The sequence below is a fragment of the Misgurnus anguillicaudatus genome, chromosome 3 (assembly GCF_027580225.2).
Source record: "Misgurnus anguillicaudatus chromosome 3, ASM2758022v2, whole genome shotgun sequence".
In the NCBI taxonomy this organism is placed as follows: Eukaryota; Metazoa; Chordata; class Actinopteri; order Cypriniformes; family Cobitidae; genus Misgurnus; species Misgurnus anguillicaudatus.
In genome coordinates, this window is record NC_073339.2 from 30,917,693 (window position 1) to 30,942,412 (window position 24,720).

At 38.4% G+C, this 24,720-nt stretch overlaps 1 protein-coding gene and 1 long non-coding RNA gene across 2 annotated transcripts in view; one reads left to right on the forward strand and one right to left on the reverse strand.

The window, feature by feature from the left end:
- lrba (LPS-responsive vesicle trafficking, beach and anchor containing) overlaps window positions 1-23,594 on the reverse strand; it is a 399,709-nt gene extending 376,115 nt beyond the window's left edge. Inside the window, exon 1 of the mRNA XM_073864338.1 lies at window positions 22,826-23,594. Coding sequence (XP_073720439.1) covers window positions 22,826-22,957 — 132 coding nt within the window. The 5' untranslated portion in view covers window positions 22,958-23,594. The remainder of the gene's footprint in view (window positions 1-22,825) is intronic.
- Window positions 23,555-24,330, forward strand: LOC141362371 (uncharacterized). Its single transcript, XR_012368205.1, has 2 exons — window positions 23,555-23,668; window positions 23,740-24,330. It is a non-coding gene; the product is annotated as an uncharacterized lncRNA (long non-coding RNA).
- The last annotated feature ends 390 nt before the right edge of the window (window positions 24,331-24,720 follow it).

The window sequence follows — 24,720 nt, forward strand, 5'->3', positions numbered from 1 at the left end:
TTTGAATTACTTAACTGTTTTAATGCAGTGCTTGTGTACGCTGCGTTAAATTGCGTATGAACTTGCATGCAATGCGAGTCTAACAGCTGGTTTACTTAAGTGCTTGAGTCAATGTGTGCAGGTAATTCTCAAAGAACCAGCCAGTCCCAATCAGAGCAACCGGCTACTTCTCCATAAAGCGCTGCTTGAATGATGGGTTTATTATTTTTCTTGATGATAAACACAACAACAAAACAATCTCGCTTATATTAAACATCATATATGTATATTATAACAAAAACGAGTAAGCACGCGGCTTCTGCCTTCGTCTGGTCAGTCAGCTCGCCTCGCAAACTCTGACAGCAATAAATGAAATCTGACACCTGCTGCTCTGTGACGTGACGCGCGTTCAGCTCCGCTGAATTCAGTCACCAGACACATTCAGTTTGCTCTCTCTAACGAAACTAAATGATTAAATTACACGAAAATATCAAAACGACGGTGAAAGACGGTGTCGCGGTGGGCAAGTGATCTAACCGGTGAGAGGCTGAAGCACCGGTTATCACCGTTTCACCGACTATCGCGGCAAGCCTAGGTCCGGTCCAGCGCGACCTAACGTAAATGCGTAGTGACGTAGGGAGGTCACGTGTTACATACAGTATTGTTCAAAATAATAGCAGTACAATGTGACTAACCAGAATAATCAAGGTTTTTAGTATATTTTTTATTGCTACGTGGCAAACAAGTTACCAGTAGGTTCAGTAGATTCTCAGAAAACAAACAAGACCCAGCATTCATGATATGGACGCTCTTAAGGCTGTGCAATTGGGCAACCAGCCGAAAGGGGTGTGCTCAAAAAAATAGCAGTGTGGCATTCAATCACTGAGGTCATCAATTTTGTGAAGAAACAGGTGTGAATCAGGTGGCCCCTATTTAAGGATGAAGCCAACACTTGTTGAACATGCATTTGAAAGCTGAGGAAAATGGGTCGTTCAAGACATTGTTCAGAAGAACAGCGTACTTTGATTAAAAAGTTGATTGGAGAGGGGAAAACCTATAAAGAGGTGCAAAAAATGATAGGCTGTTCAGCTAAAATGATCTCCAATGCCTTAAAATGGAGAGCAAAACCAGAGAGACGTGTAAGAAAACGGAAGACAACCATCAAAATGGATAGAAGAATAACCAGAATGGCAAAGGCTCAGCCAATGATCACCTCCAGGATGATCAAAGACAGTCTGGAGTTACCTGTAAGTACTGTGACAGTTAGAAGACGTCTGTGTGAAGCTAATCTATTTTCAAGAATCCCCCGCAAAGTCCCTCTGTTAAAAAAAAGGCATGTGCAGAAGAGGTTACAATTTGCCAAAGAACACATCAACTGGCCTAAAGAGAAATGGAGGAACATTTTGTGGACTGATGAGAGTAAAATTGTTCTTTTTGGGTCCAAGGGCCACAGGCAGTTTGTGAGACGACCCCCAAACTCTGAATTCAAGCCACAGTACACAGTGAAGACAGTGAAGCATGGAGGTGCAAGCATCATGATATGGGCATGTTTCTCCTACTATGGTGTTGGGCCTATTTATCGCATACCAGGGATCATGGATCAGTTTGCATATGTTAAAATACTTAAAGAGGTCATGTTGCCCTATGCTGAAGAGGACATGCCCTTGAAATGGTTGTTTCAACAAGACAATGACCCAAAACACACTAGTAAACGGGCAAAGTCTTGGTTCCAAACCAACAAAATTAATGTTATGGAGTGGCCAGCCTAATCTCCAGACCTTAATCCAATTGAGAACTTGTGGGGTGATATCAAAAATGCTGTAAAACCCAGAAATGTGAATGAATTGTGGAATGTTGTTAAAGAATCATGGAGTGGAATAACAGCTGAGAGGTGCCACAAGTTGGTTGACTTCATGCCACACAGATGTCATGCAGTTTTAAAAAAACTGTGGTCATACAACTAAATATTAGTTTAGTGATTCACAGGATTGCTAAATCCCAGAAAAAAAAAAGTTTGTACAAAATAGTTTTGAGTTTGTACAGTCAAAGGTAGACACTGCTATTTTTTTGAACACACCCCTTTCAACTAATACCCCAATTGCACAGCCTTAAGAGCGTGCATATCATGAATGCTGGGTCTTGTTTGTTTTCTGAGAATCTACTGAACCTACTGGTAACTTGTTTGCCACGTAGCAATAAAAAATATACTAAAAACCTTGATTATTGTGGTTAGTCACATTGTACTGCTATTATTTTGAACAAGACTGTATATAAAACGCTAATTTGCGGACCATTGTAAACAATAAACTGACACAAAGACATTAATTAGTATCAGTTGACATACAACAACGTAGGAACGGTCCTCTTTCAACACACTTGTAAACACTGGGGCGGAGTTTCGCGTTCGTCTTCTGTGACCTCTTGACGTCATGACGTATTGCGTGGGGTCACCTCGCGCATCACGACCAGATCTAGACGAGAAGTTGTGCTTTAAAAGTGTATATTTGTTATCAAAAATGACAATCGTTTTGCTAGATAAGACACTTATGCCTCGTTTGGGATTGTTTATAGTCCTTTGAAACTGCGTTGAAAAAAACTGTTACGTGTTGAGTTAAGTGTTAATTGTTGGTGTCTATTAAAGTCCATTAAAATAAGAAAAATCCTGCAATGTTTTCCTCAAAAAACATAATTTCTTCTCGACTGAACAAAGAAAGACATCAACATTTTGGATGACATGGTGGTGAGTAAATTTTCTGGATTTTTCTTTTAAGAAAATTGACTATTCCTTTAATAAACAGCCACTATGTATGCAACTGGCCACAGGTCTTAGTTCGCAACCCTATTAAACCCTGTGTAAACTTTACAAACCAGGAGAGAATGGCAGGCGAGTTTCCAAAGTAAACAATACCAGTAATGAAATACAAGACCAAATAAAAATACCAACTGTGAGTGAGCCCATACTTATTTCTACATCATATGCTTTTTCAACCACAGTCAAATTACCTTAATTCATATGCTAATGTCATCCATTATGACAAATATAAACATTTAATGAAAGACTGTGCAAACCCACACATTAATGCAGCTAAGGACAGTAAAAATAATTCATAAAAAACAGGAGGCAACATTCGGGAAACTAAAGCATCCCATTCAAGGCCTGCATTTCAGGATTCAGAAAGTCACGCTTTTATCTGCTATAACTTGTAGAGACAATATTTAAATGAATTACAGAGAAGTGAATGAATGCACAAATAAACAAATCAAGCCTCTTATTTTGATTCCACAATAGGATCATTCACATCCCTTTCTCCCTCTCTCTGTACAGTGTACACTACCTCACTACAGCAATGACAGCTCACTGGGTAGGCCTACTTGTTCTTAAAGGTGCAGTGTGTAGATTTTAGCGGCATCTAGCAGTGAGATTGTGAATTGCAACCAACGGCTCAGTCCACTGCTCACCGAAATGTATAGAGAAGCTACGGTAGCTGCCACAGGACAAACATGTTGTTGTTTAAGACAAAGTACAGTAGTGACAAAACGCACTCTTAAGAGCAGTTTGTCTGTTTAGGGTAGTGATGCTCCGATCGATCGGCCGCCGATCGTAATCGGCCGATAACGACATTAAATTACGCGATCGGCACTCGCTAAATTTGCCGATCTCAGGAGCCGATTTTTCGGTTTACTTTTGTCATCATAGCGTTCCTGATCCGGCTGCAATAAGAGACCATTTTACACAGTGTGAGCATTTTGTAACCTATTGTGTGACGTGCAGATTTGGATTTCCTCTCTGCCTTTAACAGAGATATGCGTATTTTCTATGAGGACGCGCGATGCGTCTTCACATCCCTATCAAACAGCGTATACAACACATATCTATCGCGGACAATTGCATCCTCGTGCCTAAAGTTTATTACTTGCATTCGTTTTAAAGTTTTGAAGGTTTAAACATCCATTTTCCTCACAGCTGCTCTTGTTTGCGGACTACGAGGACGCGCTCTGGTCCTCAGCGCAATGCGTCTTCACATCAGCGTATACAACACATATCTATCACGGACAATTGCATCCTCATGCCGAAAGTTTATTACTTGCATTCGTTTTAAAGTTTTGAAGGTTTAAACTTCCATTTTCCTCACAGCTCTTGTTAGCGGACACCCGCCGCACGCATACACAGCAGCCTGTCATCAGTGCACGTGAAGAGAATGATCTCTCCCACGTCTTAAAGCTACAGTATCCTAATTCATCTCTCAATAAAATTACTCTCTGCTCATCAGTGAAAAACTGTTGTACTTCATACGAATGCGTGTATATTTAATTCATACAGTAAAGACTGTGAAGTGTTTTATTTTAATCGCTTTTAACAGACATAAACCTTTTTAAAGGCATATTACATTTCTCTTTGCAAGAAGAAATATTTGTTGTGCTTATTTATTTGATTCTCTTATTAAAACAATAATACACCTAATTTATAGTTAATTTCATTTCTACAAATGGTGCAAACTCTGCTAGATTATAGATAAAAGATTCCCATTCCACTGCCATTCTGTGATCGGCACTGATCGGCAATCGGCAGATCATGATTTTGGTGATCGGTAATCGGTGATCGGCCCCAAAAATGCTGATCGGAGCATCTCTAGTTTAGGGCTACTGTAGAAACATGGCGGCACAAAATGGCGACTTCCATGTAAAGGGACCCGCGGTGTATGTAGATAAAAACGTCTCACTCTTAGGTAAAAAACACATAACAGTTCATTATGTAAGATCTTTATACACCACTGATAATATAGTTATGTATATTATATTGCATTTCTGTCAAGAAATCCTTTTAAATTTTACACACTGCACCTTTAATATGAACGCACAGTGACTTGTGTGGCCTATTTGCATATTCAACATTAAGACCATTATCCTTCCTATTTACAATACATCCAGACTGATATCAGCAAGGACTTGTCAGGAAGGATTTTATCTGACAACTTTACCTACCATTCTTAATATATGACTATGATGACTATTAACTTGTACAGCAAATAATTGTATCTCTTTATTAACCAACTACCTACTGTCTATAAACCAACAATATACATTTAAATAAACTATAGATGGATTATGGTCCAAAGATGGAACATAATGTGATTTCTATATTGTTTGTAATGTGCAACTATTGTTTGGAAATTCTTAGAAATAGTTAAGTGTCCCCTAAAGAGTCATGACCACAAAATCTCACAGTGCAGACATTTTAATAATATAGCCATAAGCATTTGACCCAAAACACTAATCACCACTTATGCTCTGCTCTCTAAAATTTCCTGCCTACAAATATTCATCGTGATTAAACTCTTATGGCATTTTTTCTAGTACATTTGCTCTGTGTATATGATTAGCTTGAGTAATCAAGTCAAGAAGTTTTAATGTCATTTTAACCATGTAGCAGTGCAGTTCATTAACTTAAGTCTAGTAATTAACACATTCTCCATGTAATTTACAAAACATCTGTGACGTTTCAAATTTCGATACACTTGTCATAATAAAGGAACGTCGCTGCATCAAAAATGAAAAAACAATTAAGAAAAACTACAGAGCTTTGTGTTAAAAATATAGAGTACATTTAAAGTAAAACTTAAAAGATAAGATCAGCCTTGAATTTCTAGTTGGAATGAGTCTGTATTTGTTTGCATAAGGAGAGAGGACACATCCTGCTGTGCATGTTAATCTGATGTTTACTAACTAGACATGGCTTCTGCTGCGAGGCTTCGTTTGTTCATGAAACACGCGGCTGAACGGATGTGATGCCTTGAGGTAAGGCGAGCAATGCTGACGCTGTACGCACTGCCAGCATCCTCAAAGTAACATCACATGCTGACTTCAGATTCATAATTAAAGGTCTCTCTCATTTTGTTAGTGTACCATCAAAATCAGTCAAGAAATCATGCAATACATCCAATAGTGATTTCATCACAAATAGGCAAGTGTAAGGCAAGTGGGTTGTCTAAAACCTTGTAACTGATTTGATAAAAAAGTGATTCAGGGCAAATTAATCCTGTATATTTACATACAAGTTTTTTTCATTCATTGTAAAATTTAGCCTTTAAGCATTTTGCCAAAGCCCCAATATCAGTAGCCATACAGTAACCCCAGTCCACTAAGATAACAAGAAAATCATTCTAATGTGCAGATTTGGTACTTAAAGCTCCCGTTCTGTCTGTGATTTTGAAGCTTTGATTGTGTTTATAGTGGGCAATATAACATGTGTTCATGTTTCACGTGTGAAAAACGCGGTATTTTTCACACAATTTACTTATCTGTATAGCGCTGTTTTCACTGTCCTTTAAAACAGGCTGATGTCTTCCTTGTTATGTGAAGTCCCTCCTTCAGAAATACGTATCGAGTTCTGATTGTGTAGTTTGTTTAGTGTGCTGTGATTCGATAGCAGCTTAGCTTAGCAGAGCCGTTTGAGCCAAAGCTGGTGACTGACGTATTCCTGAGTTTAGTCAACAAACTGTTTTACTGACGTCATTAAAGCAGGAAGTGTAGGGCTGTAGTCCAAACCGGCCGTTCTTTGTAGGCTTTTAAAGAGGAATTCTATTGAAGAAAATATATTGCCTGGCAGTGAACTTTAAGCTTTATCATTTTACAGGTATTATTTATGCTATTATAGCAAGATTACACACTAACTAGGGTTTAAAAAATGGTATCAGGAAGAACGTGACCTTTAAGAAAGTGTACTTATTATTAACACAGTTTAAAATTACTGCGCTACATAATTAGGTGTGAAAATCACAGTACAGTGACAACACAAGAATGCATGAGAATTTGTAAAACACATGATCATTCTTATGGTCATCCTTAAGTGAACCATAAGTTCTAATGAAAAACTAGATTTTCCATTGTGCAGCTTTAAATAAAATAATTAAAGCTAAATATGCAACTAACCAAACAATTAATAATATTAATCAATTATTAATTACTAAAAATAATTATTGCTAAGAGTTTATTTCCCTATTTCTCTTCCCTTGTTCTTAAAAATCTAATTTTGCTGTTTTATTAATGTATTAATGTTACAGCTGTAATTATTTTCCCTTTTGCAGGGCTCCTTGTCTTTTTGAAACAGGTACTCTCGCATGTGCAACCTGCAAATTTGGAATTTCTTCTAGTTGTTAGTTCATGTTATTACACGGCTCTCTGGAATGCTTGATTCTGATTGGTCAGTTGAGACATTTGCAGGTTTGTTCTTTTCAAATAATAACCGCTCCAAAGTAATAACGCATAGCCGGTACTACTTGTACGAGTAAAATCGCTCCGCGCCAATAAAGATCAATAAAGATTACTGTTTGGCGCCATCTTGTGACAAACACTGGACAACCACGACAAGACACAGACAGCTTACTGAGACTGAACTTGACCAAATAGAGCATGACAGCTACGAAGCCAACACACCAAAAAATACAGAATGGGCATTAAAACTTCTCAAAGTCTAAAGGAGAAAAAATGGAGACAGACAAGTATAAAGCAGAGGATCTTAATAAGGTATTACGATCATTTTATGCATCTGTGCAAAGTTTCGTGGAAGGATAAAAATGTTAATTTAAAACAAATATGCCAATAAAATGTTTCAAAATCATATTCATGTCCGTTTTTTATTCAAGTAGCCGTGTAATAAGCAGGATAATGTAGAGGCAGCTGGTAGTTATCGGGAAATAAGCCCCTTCAGTGTGATACAAGACCCTCCGCTTCGCGACGGGTCCTGATCACACTGTCGGGGCTTATTTCCCGATAACTACCGGCTGCCTCTACATTATCCCTTACTTAAACCAGTGTGCAGTGGCGGATTTAGGCATGGAAGGCATAGGCAGCCGGCCGGGGCGACATTTTGGGAAGGGGCAGCATGGGGACCCACAACAAAATACAGAATGTGTGACCAGGTTTTTGCCGTTCATTTGCACCAACCGTCCATTTTATGTTACCGTGCACTCAGTTAATCTACCGCTTGGTCTACATAGCCCAGCAAGGGATCATATCATGCGATTTCATGTTCCTTTCATGTGTCTTTAGAGTGTCAAAAGCTGTTTGTGCATATTAAAGAGCCGTAAAGTCACCAAACCCAAAAATATATTCTTACTAAAAATTAACTACAATCTTAGTGTACAAACTATAGTGATTGTATTTACTAGTTGTTGACCTTAGATCCACATAGAGAATCTCTTTGGCTAATTTAAAACACATTTATATTTTACTACTATGTTGTATTGTTTGTTGTAAATTGAGTCTTTTGGGGTATATTATGCGTAGAATTAGTCAAAGAGGTTGTATGATTCTTTGGTTCATAATGTCCTATTCAGAAAGTTTGATCAATTGTGCATAATGACATAAACACTTATATACTGTGGTTAAATGCAAATTCAGATGATCTTTTTAAAATATTTTGGGTCAATTCTGGCACAGCATTTCAAAGATGAAACTCATCAAATCCTAATCAGAGATCCAGCATGTCAATGAAACACACCAGTGGCTTTGCTGCCATCAGTTTTAAACATGTTACTGAGTCTCTATATTGGCTTTACAAAAGCTAAAGCAAGTGCAGAATGTTGCCTTTTTTACTTGGGTGGGGAAACAGTGAGGGCATGATTTAGGTAGCGCTGATTGGCACTAAGTGGGTGGGGGACTGGAAGTGATTAGTCAACTGCGTGGGTCATATCTCTCTGAAATGAAAATAAGGTTGCACATGTAATTTATTATCAAAGTATTTGTCAGTAAGAGTTATTTGAGGTTTGACCCTAAATTTCAGGGGCTACAGTGCTCCTTAAAAAAGTTGGTCTGGAGCCCTGCTTTGTGCTACTTGTTTGTCTGAAGGCACCATCAGCCTCTTTATCAAGCTTGCTGGTTGTTTGAATTCTGATTCTATGACCTGTTATTTTTGGCCTCCTCTGTACTCCTGCATTTTAAATAGATAAACTCGTGTGAAAAGATTAAAATTGCTACTTGTGCTGAGGTGCAAAGACCCCTCGCCTACACTAAAAAACTCAACAGGTGATGACAACAAGATACTCCATTATTATAAACCTAATAGTCCTGTTTTTGTGTGGATAGTAAAAACATTTACCAGAATGGACACAAGTTGAGTGCTGTGGTAAAAAAGCAGGTCAGCTGCATAACCCGATTGCTGCATAACCTTCTAGAGGGTTTGTCTAAAAAAAAAAAAACAGATCTGTCTAAAATCCTAGTGAGATACAAGACAACTTTATTTTGGCATCCCAGTGGTGATTCTGTGCAAAATGTAATGCTTTATAAGACGTCTCAATTGTCCTACACTCTTAAAAATAAAAGTGCTACAAAAGGTTTTTCACATTGATAACATGGTTCTTCTATGACTGGTTCCCCCAGAAAACCAGTAAGAACCTAATCGAATCTTTGTCCACTACAAAGTACCTTTTGTTAAACAGAAAGTTCTTTATATATTTAAGGTTCTTAATCTTAATGGACCCATAAAGCCAAAAAAAAGTCTTTTCAATGTTATAAAGTCTATCCATTCCTGACAATCTGACATTTCTGTAGAGTTTGGTTCCAGTTCAAACAAAAACACACATGAACTGTCTAATCAAGGTTGTGAGTTTACCTTGAAAAATAAAGCCCAACTGTTTTTGAAGGTGGGACTCTGCAGGAGTGTAACCCCTGAGCTACTTTTTGCCTCACACTGTTGAGATAAGGTCGCAGTTGACAGACACAACATGCATGTATAAACAGTAGCATTAGTTAGTGTCAAAAGGACAGTAAAACCTTCTCGAGTATTATTAAACTACTGGTACAAATAAAGTAGGTCTGAGCAAAAAAAAGACACGAGACAACATAAATAAGTGTGAACATAAGCAAGGTAACCATTTGACACATATTTAAAGCACCTCCAAATTTAAAACAAGGGGCAAGATTACTATTTTGAATTAGTGATGTCATATTAGGTAATGTGTGTGAATTAGGGGTGTCACGATTCTCCAAATCCTCGATTCGATTACAGTTTCGATTCTGATGTCACGATTCAATTCGATTCTCGATTTTTAAATGAATTTTTTTAAGACAAAAAATTATATGCCTTTATTATTTTTAGTATGATTATTATAGTTTCACATTAACATGCACATTGCGTGCTTTTCCTATTATCTGAAATAAAACCGGTGCGTCAAGCAGCTGCGCTTCTCTCAGTCTCATGTGCACGCGCTCTCGCATCTGTCCAAAGTCTAAACATAAACTAAAGTAATAATCCTTATGTTTTTGTTCAGTTTTATGTGTTTCATGCGAGCTGAGGCAAACTATACCTTTTGTTTAAAATTTAACCCGCTGCATCTTGGCGGCTCACTCGTGCACGTACAGAGAGCTGCGCTCTGTCCGAAGGCAGATCACTAGGTAGTAATCCTGTTTATGATATGCATTTCAAGGAGTTGTAGCAATACATCTCTCGTGTTTAAAATATAAATCGCGTTCCGCTGGATGGATGTTTTTAAAGGCGCTTCTGAGAGTTTATTTTCCCCCGCTTGGCAAGCCGACCGGACGTGACATGGGGGCGTGGCAGCATCGGCGATCCCATTTTTTATTTCGAAGTTCGAGGTTGTGACTTAATTTCGATCGATTTCGATTTTAAATCGAAATCGTGACACCCTTAGTGTGAATGTACCGTTCTCATATTTTAAGTTTGCGGTGTACTGGTTATACAATACATATAGATTAAAAAAACAAAAAGGTGGCTGCTAACTGACAAGCTTTTACTTTTTTACACTTTTAGAGTATGAAATCTATGCTCTATTAACTAAGAACATGTAGGCACCTAACTACAGTACATGCATCGTCTAAATGATATGCACCACATACTCAAAGCCACTTCCCTCCACTCCATCCACCTTTTGTCTCATGCATTTCCTGTTGCAGTATGTTTTCACCAAACTGCATGGTCTTAGTAATCACTGCTAAACAGGTACAAAGAAGCAGGGCAAAACGCTACTGCATGCAAGGCTCCTCTGAAGTTTGCAACTGTTTCTATTGAGCCTATTATCTTTTTTTTAGTTCAATTAACTTAATACAAAGCTAAACATTTAGGTGTCCTAAGCATTATGACACTGCATGCTACAGTTACAGTCACAAGCTGGGTTTCCATCAATCCGATTTTATTTTGAAGTATCACATTAGAAACGAGTGATGGAAAACACCAAATTACAAAAAAAACTTTTTTTACACTCGCTTTAGGTGGATTTTGACTTATGTGAAAAAGGTAAAGGCGAATAATGGGAGTTGGAAACGCATTTGGCAAATAAATTCTGATGCACCAACCAATAAACTCATGTCACTGATCGTCAGCTGACATTGTCTCGACGTCATTGCAATGCCCTTGATGCTAGTGCCTGCATCAAAAATTCTGCATTTCTTACTGAACAAATCTTTTAGTAAAATCGTAACTAAATGCATTCTCCATTTTCTAAATGTGCCTTGTTTTATTTACTGCTGGTTACTTGGTTACCAATACCACCATAATTCGCTCACACAACTTGATAAAAAGCACCTAATTTCACATTTGTTGGTTTTTTGCAAATTTTGAAAAGATTGAATGAAAACTAAAAACCCCAATTCAGACACTGATATAATGAATAAGCCAATGTTATTCAAGTGAATGTGATGGGTCTCCTGCTTCCCCGCTACGGCCGGCCAGTGGGTAGAGCTGTTCTGCTAAATCAAACTTTTTACTAATCCCAGTTTAAAGGGGTAGTTCCCCAAAAATGAAAATTCGGGCATCATTTACTCACTTTCATGTTGTTACAGACCTGTACACATTTTGTTGTTTTGATGAACACAAAGAAAGATATTTTGAGAAATGTTTGTAACCAAACGTTCTTGGACCGCATTTACTTCCATAGTATTATTTTTTTTCTACTATGGAAGTGAATGGGGTCCACGAACGGTTTGGTTACAAACATTTCTCAAAATATCTTCATTTGAGTTCATCAAAACAACAAAATTAATACAGGTTTGTAAAAACTAGAGGTGTGTTGGTTTCAGAATTGGTGATGACGGTTATGTGTTTTGCGCATTGCGACGTTATAGGACAACTGACAAATTAGCTATTTGCTCTACGTTTATTTAAAATTAACAGCAAGACAACTAGCAGTTAATGTGCTTTCACTGCTATCACTCAACGGCCCCATTCTTTATAGGAAGCATTTGCATCTCCCTCTAACCCGTCGTTTAAAACAATTAACCCTTCGCAGGGAGCTTGATTAACAGGTGATCTGACATATCATACTACTTCGCCATCCAAAGCAGTCAGGAGAGTTAGTAACGTTAGATTAACATTGGAGAATTTGAACTTGAAAAGCGGAGTGTACGGACGCCTTTCTACATTAAAACAACATTCCTTCTTATGATCATTCATGTTTATTTTAAGCTATAAATTAACTAGAAGGAAGAGATTATTTGAAAGGTGAGACTTTGTTTAATATGTTTAATATCAAAAGTAACCTGGTCTGTCCTGTGTGTCAGCGCGTTGTCAGTGTCCTCTCCGCTCTGCGATGTATTTTTCACTGCGTGAGAACATGGTGGGGCATGAGAGCGGCGTATCTTGTCGGACATAGCGACAGTATGACTTGATATATTCTCTCTGTTCATGAGTCATCTGCACATCTCACTTATTCCGTTTTCCAAAGAATAAAATACAGTTGGAAACGACGTAGACCATTAATAACACAGACTGTTAACAATTGTTTTTAATCAGTATTTAAACATTCTCTATGATAATAAATGTTTTAAAAAATATATTTTAATAACACGGTTTTGGCGGTTACAGAGTTCTAATGACAGTGTTCAATATAACCGTCGGTCTCACAGTTATATAATAACCGTCACACCCCTAGTAACAGAATTTAAATTTTTGGGTGAACTATCCCTTCAAATATTCTCACGTAAAATAAAGATTTAACAGTAATTTGGTTTTCACTGCGTCCTCCTTTTGTCACGACTTGAGCCGGTTGTGAGGAAAACTTACTGAGCACTCTGAAACTTTCTAAAAGGTACATTGGCATAAAACTGAGATCTGACCAGTCATTTCTTGGTTTCCAGTAAAACCTCAGAGGAAAACAATGTATTTTGAGTCTTGATGTTTTCAGGAGTGAAAGGAGGGGCTTGTCTTATAAACACACACTATACTAGGAACAATCCAATTCAACACACTAGCTAAACAACACTTGTATGCTAGAAAAAAAGGTTTATTTATGCCTGAAATTATGATTTTTTATAAGAAATATAATAAGTCATTTAAAACTAGGATGACCAAAGTGAGCAGTAGCTCTCAAAGAGAGCTTAATCTCTCAATCAAAAATATCAAGGCTTTAAGAATGGACTTCACTAGACCATGCAAGTTAAATGTCCTATTTTACAAACCAAATTAAAGGCATGTCTTAAATATTGGCTTGGCTGTGATAGTAACGCTCTTCTCTATCCTTGGGTGGACACAGAACAAAACCAAAATGTCTACATGAAACACAAACACAGTTATCAATCCAACTTGAGTTATCTGACCACAACACTAATGTTTTTGCAGTAAAACATGTAAATGTGAAAATATATGACAGGTGTAGGGCTGTGACGGTCGCAGTATTTTATCGCAATGGTAAATTCACCGCGGTGGGGCACTGTTACCAAGTGAATCAATCAATGCTCAGTGAATCAATCGGAGATCAGTTGATCAATCTGAGATCACTGAGTGAAATGCATAATGGAAGATGTGAAATAAGTTTTAATTAATGAGGAGAAAAGCTCTAAGTATTTATTATAAGACGTAGTGCAAATAATGCAAATTATGCTGTCATGCATTCATATAAAAGCAATGACACAAGACGGAGCTGCTATCATTACTATTAACAGTGAATTACAGTGTTGCTTTTTTTAAATGCATGTTATAAACGACTTAAAACTCATATTAATTTTAGACTGATAAGAACTTCCTATTGATCAATGACATGAAAAAGCTGTGCATAATATTGCCTTTGCGATTCAGAATCAATATCAGACGGGTATTATTAGAAATATGAATCATGATTTTCATACAAAGTCTGACCTCTGAATAATAAGTTTACTGTATTTTGACCTGTTGTCTCACAAGAGGGATTGAACACAGTGGCACAATCATATAAACAATGCATTCATTCATTCCATGACTGTCCTTCAACACACTGAGCTTCACTCCCTCTAATACTCGTCTCCTGATTCACATTCCAGCCAACTCACTCTCTCTTCTCCTAACTCTGATTCTGTACTAATCATTCAAACTAATTTAAAGAAAACCATAATGTCAATAACTCTACCCTGACAATGACAAATATGTAAGTCTATTTTTGTAGTCCTGGTCTGTGTCCTGGGATAAATTTAGGCTATTTTTTATGTGCACAGGAAGCTTCTCTCTACATACTTCCTATGACAAACAGTAAAGGGGAACAATATCCTTAACAGACAACACAATGCAAAAAAAAAACATCATCTAGCTATCTGCAAACTGTTCAGAATTCACACTAGTTTAAAGGTGCCAAAGAATGCACTGAAATAATATGTTAAATTGTTCTCTAATATCTACATAGAAGGTATGTGGCTTTATTAAGTTTCAAAAAATACGCAGAGACGGTCCATTTACAATCCTTGGATTTGCCCTTAGAATTAAATGGTCTATTATTGCCTCATTTGAAAAGGTCAAGAATAATAATGTTGATCTCTGCTCTGATTGGCTGTTTGTCAAAGCAGGTTTTAGAATAGCTGTGTGTGTGTGTGTGTGTGTGTGTGTGTGTGTGTGTGTGTGTGTGTGTGTGTGTGTGTGCGTGCGTGCGTGCGTGCGTGCGTGCGTGCGTGCGTGCGTGCGTGTGTGTGTGCGCACAGATCTTATGTTTGAGCCGGTATCAGGCGAAGATACAGATTTTTAAGAATAATCAATTGTTTAGAGATTGTTAATGGACGTTTCTGAGTGGTATGTTTGTGTTTTTTTTCAGTATGGACCTGCAAAACGTAACTGCAACGACAATAGTAGATTTTTTTAGCCTAAGTGCTAGCATTAACTAGCATATAGCGCGCTATCTCAGCAGTCACAACTTTGCTTTTAGCATTGTAACAACAACATTGTACTTAATGTAAAGGGCCGCTAGGTGTTTTCAGCTAAATTAAAATAATATTTCAGCTCAAAATACACCACAGATATTCCTCAGTAACCTTGACTCTGAACCAAAAACTTACTCTTTTCTCGGGACTAACAGCTGCATAGGAAAGCATTATTAGTTTTTGGTTCCTCCCAACTCTCTGTCAAAACAAAAATGGTTGTCTTATTTTATAGATATTGTTTGTCTGAAGTGATCCACAGCCATAATTAATAACGCAAAAATCTTAACTATTGGGCATTGGAGCCAAATTCACGATGAACTCACTTGTATTATTAGAACCTAAATGATGCTAAGGTATTGGACAGAATAGTCTCACAAAGATATAAACCGCTTTATTTTTTGTATGTTTCACTACATAGACACCATCTTCTTTTATGTTACCCATCTTAGACAACATTCTCACTCATTTATTTTTAGATACATGTGCATTCTATCTTCAAAATATTTGTTCCATTTTTTTCTCCTTTTCCTCTTTTTCTCTCTGTCTTTCTTTTATCTCTATTTTATTGTCTTTCTTATAACAGGGCTCCAGACTAACTTTTTTCACTAGGAGCACGGTGGGCCCCAACTGAAAATTTTAGGGGCGCAACCAGAAAATTTAGAGGCATACACCGTAAATCAACATGCTAACCAAAATTTGGTTACCAAATATTCACATTTCTACTAATTTCCACTGTATTACTAATAAATACTTTAATGATAGATGCAGAAAGTACAATGTGCTGTTTTCAAATTTACCACTAAAAAAAGGTCAAATTTAATAGTCGCACATGTGCGAATGGGTGTAAAATTCAGTGTCACACTCTAAAATTTTTCGTGGCAAAATGCCAGCATTTGGTGGCAGTCTGGAGCCCTGTATAAGGTGGAGTCTGTGAACGATTATGTTTGGGGCGTAATCAATGTGACATCACATTGATACGGGGTCCCCCAACAGCCCGCCGGTTTTGTGTGACTGTTGTGGTTTAAAGGAGATTACACAAAGAAGAATAGATGAATTTGTATAATAACAGGTTGTTTCTGCACACACACACACACACACACACACACACACACACACACACACACACAGGTGACTCATTTTCTGATTGAAAGATATTTAAAAGTGCATTTTTTTAGGTTAGGGGGGCTTTAATGTGTAATTTAACGAACATCTTGACTGTAAAGTCACAGTCGGTGTTATGTTGATATTGGCCTGTTTTCCAGCTGTCCTTTGCATGCACGAGGTTAACCTTACAATCGAGTTTGAGGCTCACGATGCCATTACTATGTACAGAGTTTGTACAAAGAGTTTACAATCTACAGCACCTTTAAAGGAGCAGTACGTATTATTGACATACAGAGATTGAACTTTGTACCGCAAATCGAACTATGTACTGTATTTAAAATACTGAAGACTGTTTATTCCATAACCCCTCAGGGAAATATTCAGTTCTAGCTTATATATATATGAAGAGTTTCGTTGCAAAACGAGATAGCTCAGTTTTTTTTCCAGAAATCTTGTTTTTTGGTTGTGCATTCCAATTAATATCAATTCAAGTGCAGTTGGTTTGTTTTGATTTAAACCATCATAACTTAAAAAATACAGCTAAGTTGCACCATAAAACAAAATAATAACATGATAACACAGTAATAAACATGTTTTGACAAAAATGTTAAAAATGGATTTATCTTGTTTTGCAACGAAACTCTGAATATTCAGTTGAATATTCAGTTATAGAATAAATGAATATGCTAGAATAGCATTGTTTTTCAACATAAACAATTTGATATTAAAATGCAATGGGCTAGTCATTTATGTGACATTTAGCCTCAGACATAATTGACAATACTGCAGAACATCCACAAAAGTTAAAGTTAAATACAATTATGCAATAGTTTAAACAGAGTTTAGTGTAAGTTGGCAAACTCTGGCCAAATCTAAACCAAAAATACACAATGAGTCACTCTGTGAAATATGGGCCAGGGCTATTGTTGTTTATTGTGCTTTAAAAGGGCCATTGAGTTGACTGCTGGCAGGTTAAGGCACTCTGTATTACTAGATAAATTCTGCTGAGAAAAGACAAGACAGATTTCACACTTTAGTGCACACTGAAAAGGCTCTACAGAGAGGAAGCTGAGTTTCATGAAGTGCAATAAGTCACAGACACATACACACACACGGTCACAGTCACATATCCAAACATCCTTTAGTCAGTGCAGATAATCAAAAAACACAAGCAGGTGATAGAGAGTCAATCCACCCGTGTGTTTGTCAGTACACAATGAGGTTGAAGCTATACGTCTGCAGTATCTGATCCAGCACTGGCCACAGAAGAGCCTGGAAAGGTAACCGGTAAGCGGACACCTCCATCCACCTCCACAGCAACAGAAAACCTATTCAGAGGTCTATTCAGCTTTTGGTCAGAGCATTTTTAGCGGTCCTGAAATGCTTATGGAGCTATCGTTTACATGCTAGACAAGGTTTTGTTTTGTATGTTTTCTCTCTTTCTCTGTGTGTGTGTGTGATAAGTGTTAAGGGGGGCATAGGCAGCCCTTCTTGAAAACCATAAGAGCACAGCAAAAAATATAAAAATGCATGTGGTTTATGAGAGGCTATCAAAGCAAAGGTCATAGCCTCGAGTGTAGTTTGTGTGGGTTAATTTACTATAGTTGAGCTGTGATGGTGTAGAGAACATAAAATGCTTACTATAACAAGTTATATAGGCCACATTTATCTATTACAAATGACTGTGAGACATATATTACAACTGAATAATACATTTCTGGGCCAGGAGTCATAAATCCAGGAATTACCCAAGTGTACTCTGCGTCATTCCATGTGCCACTGTGAATAATGTTATCAGACAATCCCTAACCCATGTATTTTAGCTCTGTGCTTTTTTTTACATTCAGGAAACACCTTTACACTGTTTCCTCACAAGGGCAAATAAGTAAAGACTTAAAGAAATACCTACTCTTACTGTTTTGTTTCAGAAGTGTGTGTATGCCTGTCTTGCAAATTGTATACGGTGACAAATTTGATGTTGCTATTTAAAGCTGGCAGACACACTCCACCTTTCAGCCACTCATTTTAAAGGATTAGTCAATTTTGTTATTAAGTCCAGATAATTTACTTACCGCCATGTCAACCAAAATGTTGACGTCTTTCTTTGTTCAGTCGAGAAGAAATTATGTTTTTTGAGGAAAACATTCTAGGATTTTTCTCATTTTAATGGACTTAAATAAACCCCAACACTTAATAGTTTTAATGCAGTTTAAAATTAAAGTTTCAATGGAGTTTCAAAGGACTCTAAACGATCCATAAGGGTCTTATCTAGCGAAACGATTGTCATCTTTGACAAGAAAATTAAAAAATATGCTTTTTTAAACCACAACTTCTCGTCTATCTCCGGTCCTGTGACGCACCAGCGCGACTTCACGCAACACGTCATCACGTCAAGTGGTCACGGATGATGTATGCAAAACTACGCCCCAGTGTTTACAAGTGTGGAGAAAGAGGACCGTTCCGACGTTGTTGTATGTCGAATGATACTAATTAATGCCTTTGTGTCAGTTTATTGTGCAAATGTGTTTCATATATGTAACACGTGACCTTTCCATGGCATAACGTAATCACGTGAGGTCGCGCTGGCGCGTCACAGGACCGGAGATAGACGAGAAGTTGTGGTGTAAAAGTGCATTTTTTTTTGTCAAAAATGAAAATCGTTTCGCTAGATAAGACCCTTATGCTTCGTTTGGGATCGTATAGAGTCCTTTGAAACTTAAACTGCATTAAAACTGTTACGTGTTGGTGTCTACTAAAGTCCATTAACATGAGAAAAAATATAATTTCTTCTCGACTGAACAAAGAAAGACATCAACATTTTGGATGACATGGTGAGTGGTGAGTAAATTATCTGGATTTGTTTTTTAAGAAAATTTACTAATCCTTTAACACTGACACCTTGCCTTTTCAGGAAGACCCTCTCCACCTGTACTACCTACAAAGACAGTAACAGAAATCAAAGTGGATTGATTCCATCTATATGGAGCACAGCGGCAAAACCAATATAATTGCCTCAAAAAAGACTGTCACAACCTAGTGAGAGAGACAGAAAATTACAGATGTACTGATATGAGGCCTGTTCCATTACTAGTCCAGTTCCAAGCCTCATTATTGCACAGACATGCTCCTGCTACCAGCACCCATAATTCGGATGAAGTTACAAGCCTCTGTGTCTGACTGCTGAAGTAACCAAATCCTGGGACAAGTGATAAAATATTCATTCGAAAACAGAGAGGGGTGTTTTTCTTAGATAAAGCAAACAAATGGTACAGAAACGATGCCGTATACAAATGAACCAGTAGACAAGAGACCAAACTTTTGTTGACAATCATTTACCACGACTCAAGACCTGTACGGACAGGTAAGACAGCATACTGGTCACCTGCTCTCATGGTTTCCATGGTAACAAACATAGGTCATATCTGCTTATTTGTTAAGCCCTCACCTGGGGCCAAACGCAGGTGCGGCACTACTCAACCACCCCCAGTCTCATGAGTGACCACGGAGACTAGAATGATGATACCGTTTCAATGAGCTTATAGTGTGCTTGAATCAAGCAGAATAAGTGGATTTTAATAAGGCGATGAGATGTTTACACCTAATAGACCTTGCGCAGATTTACAAATGACACTGCCAAAAAAAGAGCTGTTCTCTTTGCTTTGTACTTCTTTCTTTTGAAGGAAATTATTCAGGCAGTGATCTCTGATGATGAGAGTCAAACAGCAAGTGAACTGCAGAGAAACCATGTTACTGCAAATCACATTAGCTACTAGAGGCTGAAGAGAAAAAGAGGGACACTAAAGGACAGTGCTCGGCAAATACCTATATTTACAAAAGCTAAGGTGACACTGGATTTCACTGGATGTACAACACCAGACATGATTCTGCATGCAACCTTATTCACTGTTGCAGAAATAGTATTTTTATATATCAATACATTACTAGAGTTTATTTAATCACTTCTTCACATTTCTGAATGATTAGCCTATTAGCACTTGCCAAAACCACCATGAAATTCTTTACATGGGCGGTTTCCCAGACAGGGCTTATCCTAAAATGCATGTTTGACATATTTTGCACTGACATATTTTAACATATATCAGCACACTTGTTTTATCTTAAGATGCACACCAGTATAGTTTTTTTGTAAGGTTTGTTTGTAAAAACAACTAAGGCCTAGTCCTGGATTAATCTCTAAACCCTGTCCGGGAAACCGCCCCATAACACCTAATGAGTACACTCAAAAGACAAATGTATCCGTGTCATACTTATCAGAAAACGCAGTTTTGGTTCATGACCTGCGGTGCGGTTGCGGAATTAAAAAAAGTTTAAATGTTTTTAATTCGATGCGATGTGAATGCGCCTGGAAAAAACGAGCGCACCGCTTCCACTATGAGCGTGCAATACCGCACGCCTACATTTGAAATAACGAACTTGAGCGCGGAAAAGACGTGAAATGTGAATCACTCCAAATCCAGCCCAAATGGTGCATTCACACAGGGCGCAAGCGTTTACGCTTCCCATTCACGTTTAATGGGTGACGTCATGCGTTGCCGAACTGAATCGTGGATCTGTTGGCTCAGTGTCAGTTAAAAAGTTAATAATTCTCAACTTTTCAAGCAGCAACGCGTGCGTGCATCAGCCAATCAGATTGCCTTAAGGCCGGAATACACTGCACAATTTTTGTCCTCTTACAAGATCATTACCTTATCACACTGTGCGACAGGTATCGTTTAAACTCGGGTACGAGAGGCATGTAGACTGTACGATGATGACACGGAAGCTTCGGCGGCAGCGTCACACGTTGCGCAACGTCACCCGCATGCGCTCGTGGTAAACAAATACCGGCGCGTAGGTCGTAGCAGCAAACAAACTGTGCGGTGATCATGCCGAATTTCTGACACTGCCAGAAAACTATCGTAGGCTATCTTTGGACGCAAGACCGGGAAAACGGCCGTCTTTGAACCTCTCTCACTGTACGACATAGGACCACCGATGGAGAGCCACGATCACAGAAATCGCAACGATAGTTTCACGATGGCAATCTTTCGTCTGGGACAGCCAATAATCGTGCAGTGTATCCCGGGCTTTATGCAAATAACCTAGGCAGAGCCAGCCAATTATGTTTATGGAAGACCGGAGCATGTGTAGCGGCCACTGTGATTGGCTGTTGGCCACGCTTCAGACAAGCCTTCCGTTAAGCGTTAACGCTTACGCCCCGTGTAAATGTAAGCGTAAATGATTTATTCACTATGCTCCCATCATAGAGTTGGATATCTTAAATTAAACAAATATTTTTGCTACAATGTTGAACTGAAGAACTCCGATGAGCTGAAGCTTCTAGTTGTGTTTGGTCTTGCAGGGGCATCAGGTTAAACAGGTTATTAAACAGTCATTTCTTGGGCTACTATGTTATTTTCAATAAAGCTTGTTTTATCAGAGCAAGTAGGCTTTGAATGTTTAGTGTGTGTAGGCTACATCTGACGCATGCGAGTGTGGTTTCAGCCCCTAACACCCTTGGCTGTGTTGCCCCAGTGACAGGCCAGGGTGCACTCTTGCTGCATGCCTCTCACTTCCTTATTGCACTCATTCATTCATTCTGCAATGCCATTTCACAACACCATGACACCAGCAAAGTGAGATCTCTCGCAATCAGGTTCAGCTACAATGTGAATCACATACAGGCACTTACTTGAAAATGTAAAACGGAGGATTTCAACCCACTTGTGGAAAAAGTGCCATTTCTAGAAAGTGCAAACTGACGTGTGTCTTGGCTGGCATTGTTATTACATGACTGAGCTCTGCTGGAGTGAGCTGTGAACTTTGACTGCCAAAGTTAAACTAGTAAGCCAGCATGTCTGTTCTACATTCATTTCCTAAGGATCCAAGCACTGAACCAGTGAAGCCATCATACTCTGTGGAAAACTGGCAGACACATTTTTCAGGCATAAAAGCTGACAGAGCACTGACATAATTTCTAGTAGGGTGAGCAGTATTGAGTCACTGTTAAAAGATCAACCCAGGTTCCTGACAACCTGTAATCCTTTATAATGGATTAATGGATAATAGCTTCAGATAGGGACTGTCTGCAATGTCAGGCAGAATACAATTCACAATCCAGTGTTATAACGGCTTTTCCAATCTTTGAACCAATCACATACTCTGAAACATAGCTGCGATTCATGCACCAGAACACAGATCCCATTCACAAATACATTTTTAACTATACTGACTTACTATAGACACCCTTTACATTGATGTATAAATGTGTGCATGTCTTGCAATATAAAAACTAGGACTTGAATGACATGCACCCTGACTCTCAAAATGTAGCATCTATTCATTTAATACTTCATCCAAAGAGACACAAAGGGTTCAGTGACTATACTGCAACCTGAGGCTTGAGACTTGATCAAGGACACAATGGGGGCAGTGCAAAGATCAACCCTACTGGGTTCGGATCCATTCATTGTGTTAACAGCCCAGTTTACCAATTGTGACATATCATATCTTAATCTGTATGATGTTTGTGCAATCCGTGTCATTTATAAGCATAGTAGACTATCAATGTTTGGATAGTTTTGTTTAGCCATACTGTCATTAGATGTTTATTAGGCTCTAATCATCTTACCAGATTGAAGATCGTCTCCACTGTATCGCGATGGGAGACTTCTCCAGCCTCCAGCAGCCCCGCCAGGACCGCGAACTTCATGCGGATGCCTCTGATCGGTATCCCTACAGCGCTGTCACCGGCGCTCGCCATGACTCAGGCAGGTGAGGGGGGAACAGGTGGGACACCTGTTTAACCCTACCGTCGCTCAAAACAAGTTAAATATATGAGGGGAAAATGGTTAAAAATCACTTTCTCAAGTTAAGTCGACAGCTGCGAGAAAGACCTCCCGGTCTCCATTCACGGCGAGTTTATCCGTTAATTTCCTAGGCGGGAAGTGACGGTTGCTCTCTAACTACACCTGCCTGGCAGGATTTATTCCACTATAGACACAGAACTGCTATAAACTTGACAAAGGGAAAAATAATCCGCGCTGCGGTGATCTAAAATACAAAAAGCCAATCCCCGTCAATCCACGCTGGTCTTATGTTAGAAATAAATGTAGGAAAAGAGTCGTTTAAGAGCTAGTGAGTGTTTGTCAAACAGGAAACTGCGGTGCTGAAGAGATTCCGCGCAGGTAGACGCACGGACAGGAACAAGACACCATAAACTACCAAATGTAAGGCAAATGCAGGTCCGACATCGGCTCTTCCTGGTCCCTCCAAAGGGAAGACAGTCCTCTCGGTCCCTATGAGAACTGTTGGAGTGAAGTTTGTGCAGTAACCCACTTTACAGCGCCATCTCTTCCTGAATCAGCTCCTACACCGCTCCGTCTCCGCCATGACAGTGGAGCTGCGTGAGAGAGATCTGCGCATGCGCAGAGCGAATAGAGAGAAACGACTGGAGAGCTCAGGTGTATCTCAGGTAGAACACTGCTGCCTGTGAGAAAACATGAAGGAAAATGAAACTTAATACTTAAGTGTCTTATGTCATAGATGCTCCAGTTCACGGTGGCGGTGGTTTACGATAATGCATTGCTACGAGCCATGGTGACATCTGCAGGATAACATGATCAATCACATCGCATTAATTAGAAACTTTCAGAGATCATGCTGGAAGATCTGAGGATTGCCATTTCCTGTCTACGAGATCACACGATAATGAGCGACAACTTTGTTTTACCCATTGCATCTGAATCTCTTTGTGATGCTCAGTTCAGATTTATGTTGGACACTTCTTCAAAATGTCCTGCTGAAGCACAAAATCTGCATGAATTTGCTTCATGTATTAAGAGACTATATTACCTCACTGTCATACTATTACAAATGAAGTTCTTACCAAATATATTTGTATGTAATTGATGAGTATTTAGTTTTTTTCTAGTTTTAATAGCTTTAAAATGAATGTGTTCATTATATGTAAAGTGTGATTTCTTTGTCCCTCTGCTCTGAGTCATTGCCAAGGAGTCGCAGAACAGCCTGTTTACTCTGTTTGCTGTCCCTTGAGGTACAGAATTAAAAGTGCAGGCTCTATATCAACAAGGAACAATTACTCTCAAACACTTAACCTTATTTTTAGACCCAAAATACATTTTCTCACCCACCCAAACAAACAATGAGACACATAGCCAAAGCAGTAAAGAAATAAATTATAAAAAATGTTCTTCATCTTTAATCTTTTAAACATTTACTTCCATGTGTTGTCATGTATGTTTGTTTGTTTGTTTGTTTGTCTTAATGTCTTACGGCAAAACTAGGATGGGCCACATGCATAGCTATTTAAGCTATATATAGTGCTAATAAGAACACATTGCAAATGAAAAATAGCAGTTTTATTTGTTCAGGTATTTCAAGTGAAGTGTGAGTTTTTGTTCTCAAAAGATGTTCTTAAGAAGACTAGTGTGGAAGATAATGAGAAACTGTTGGCCATATAAAAGACATCCATCTATATGGTTCTGCCTTTCAAAAGCATGCATA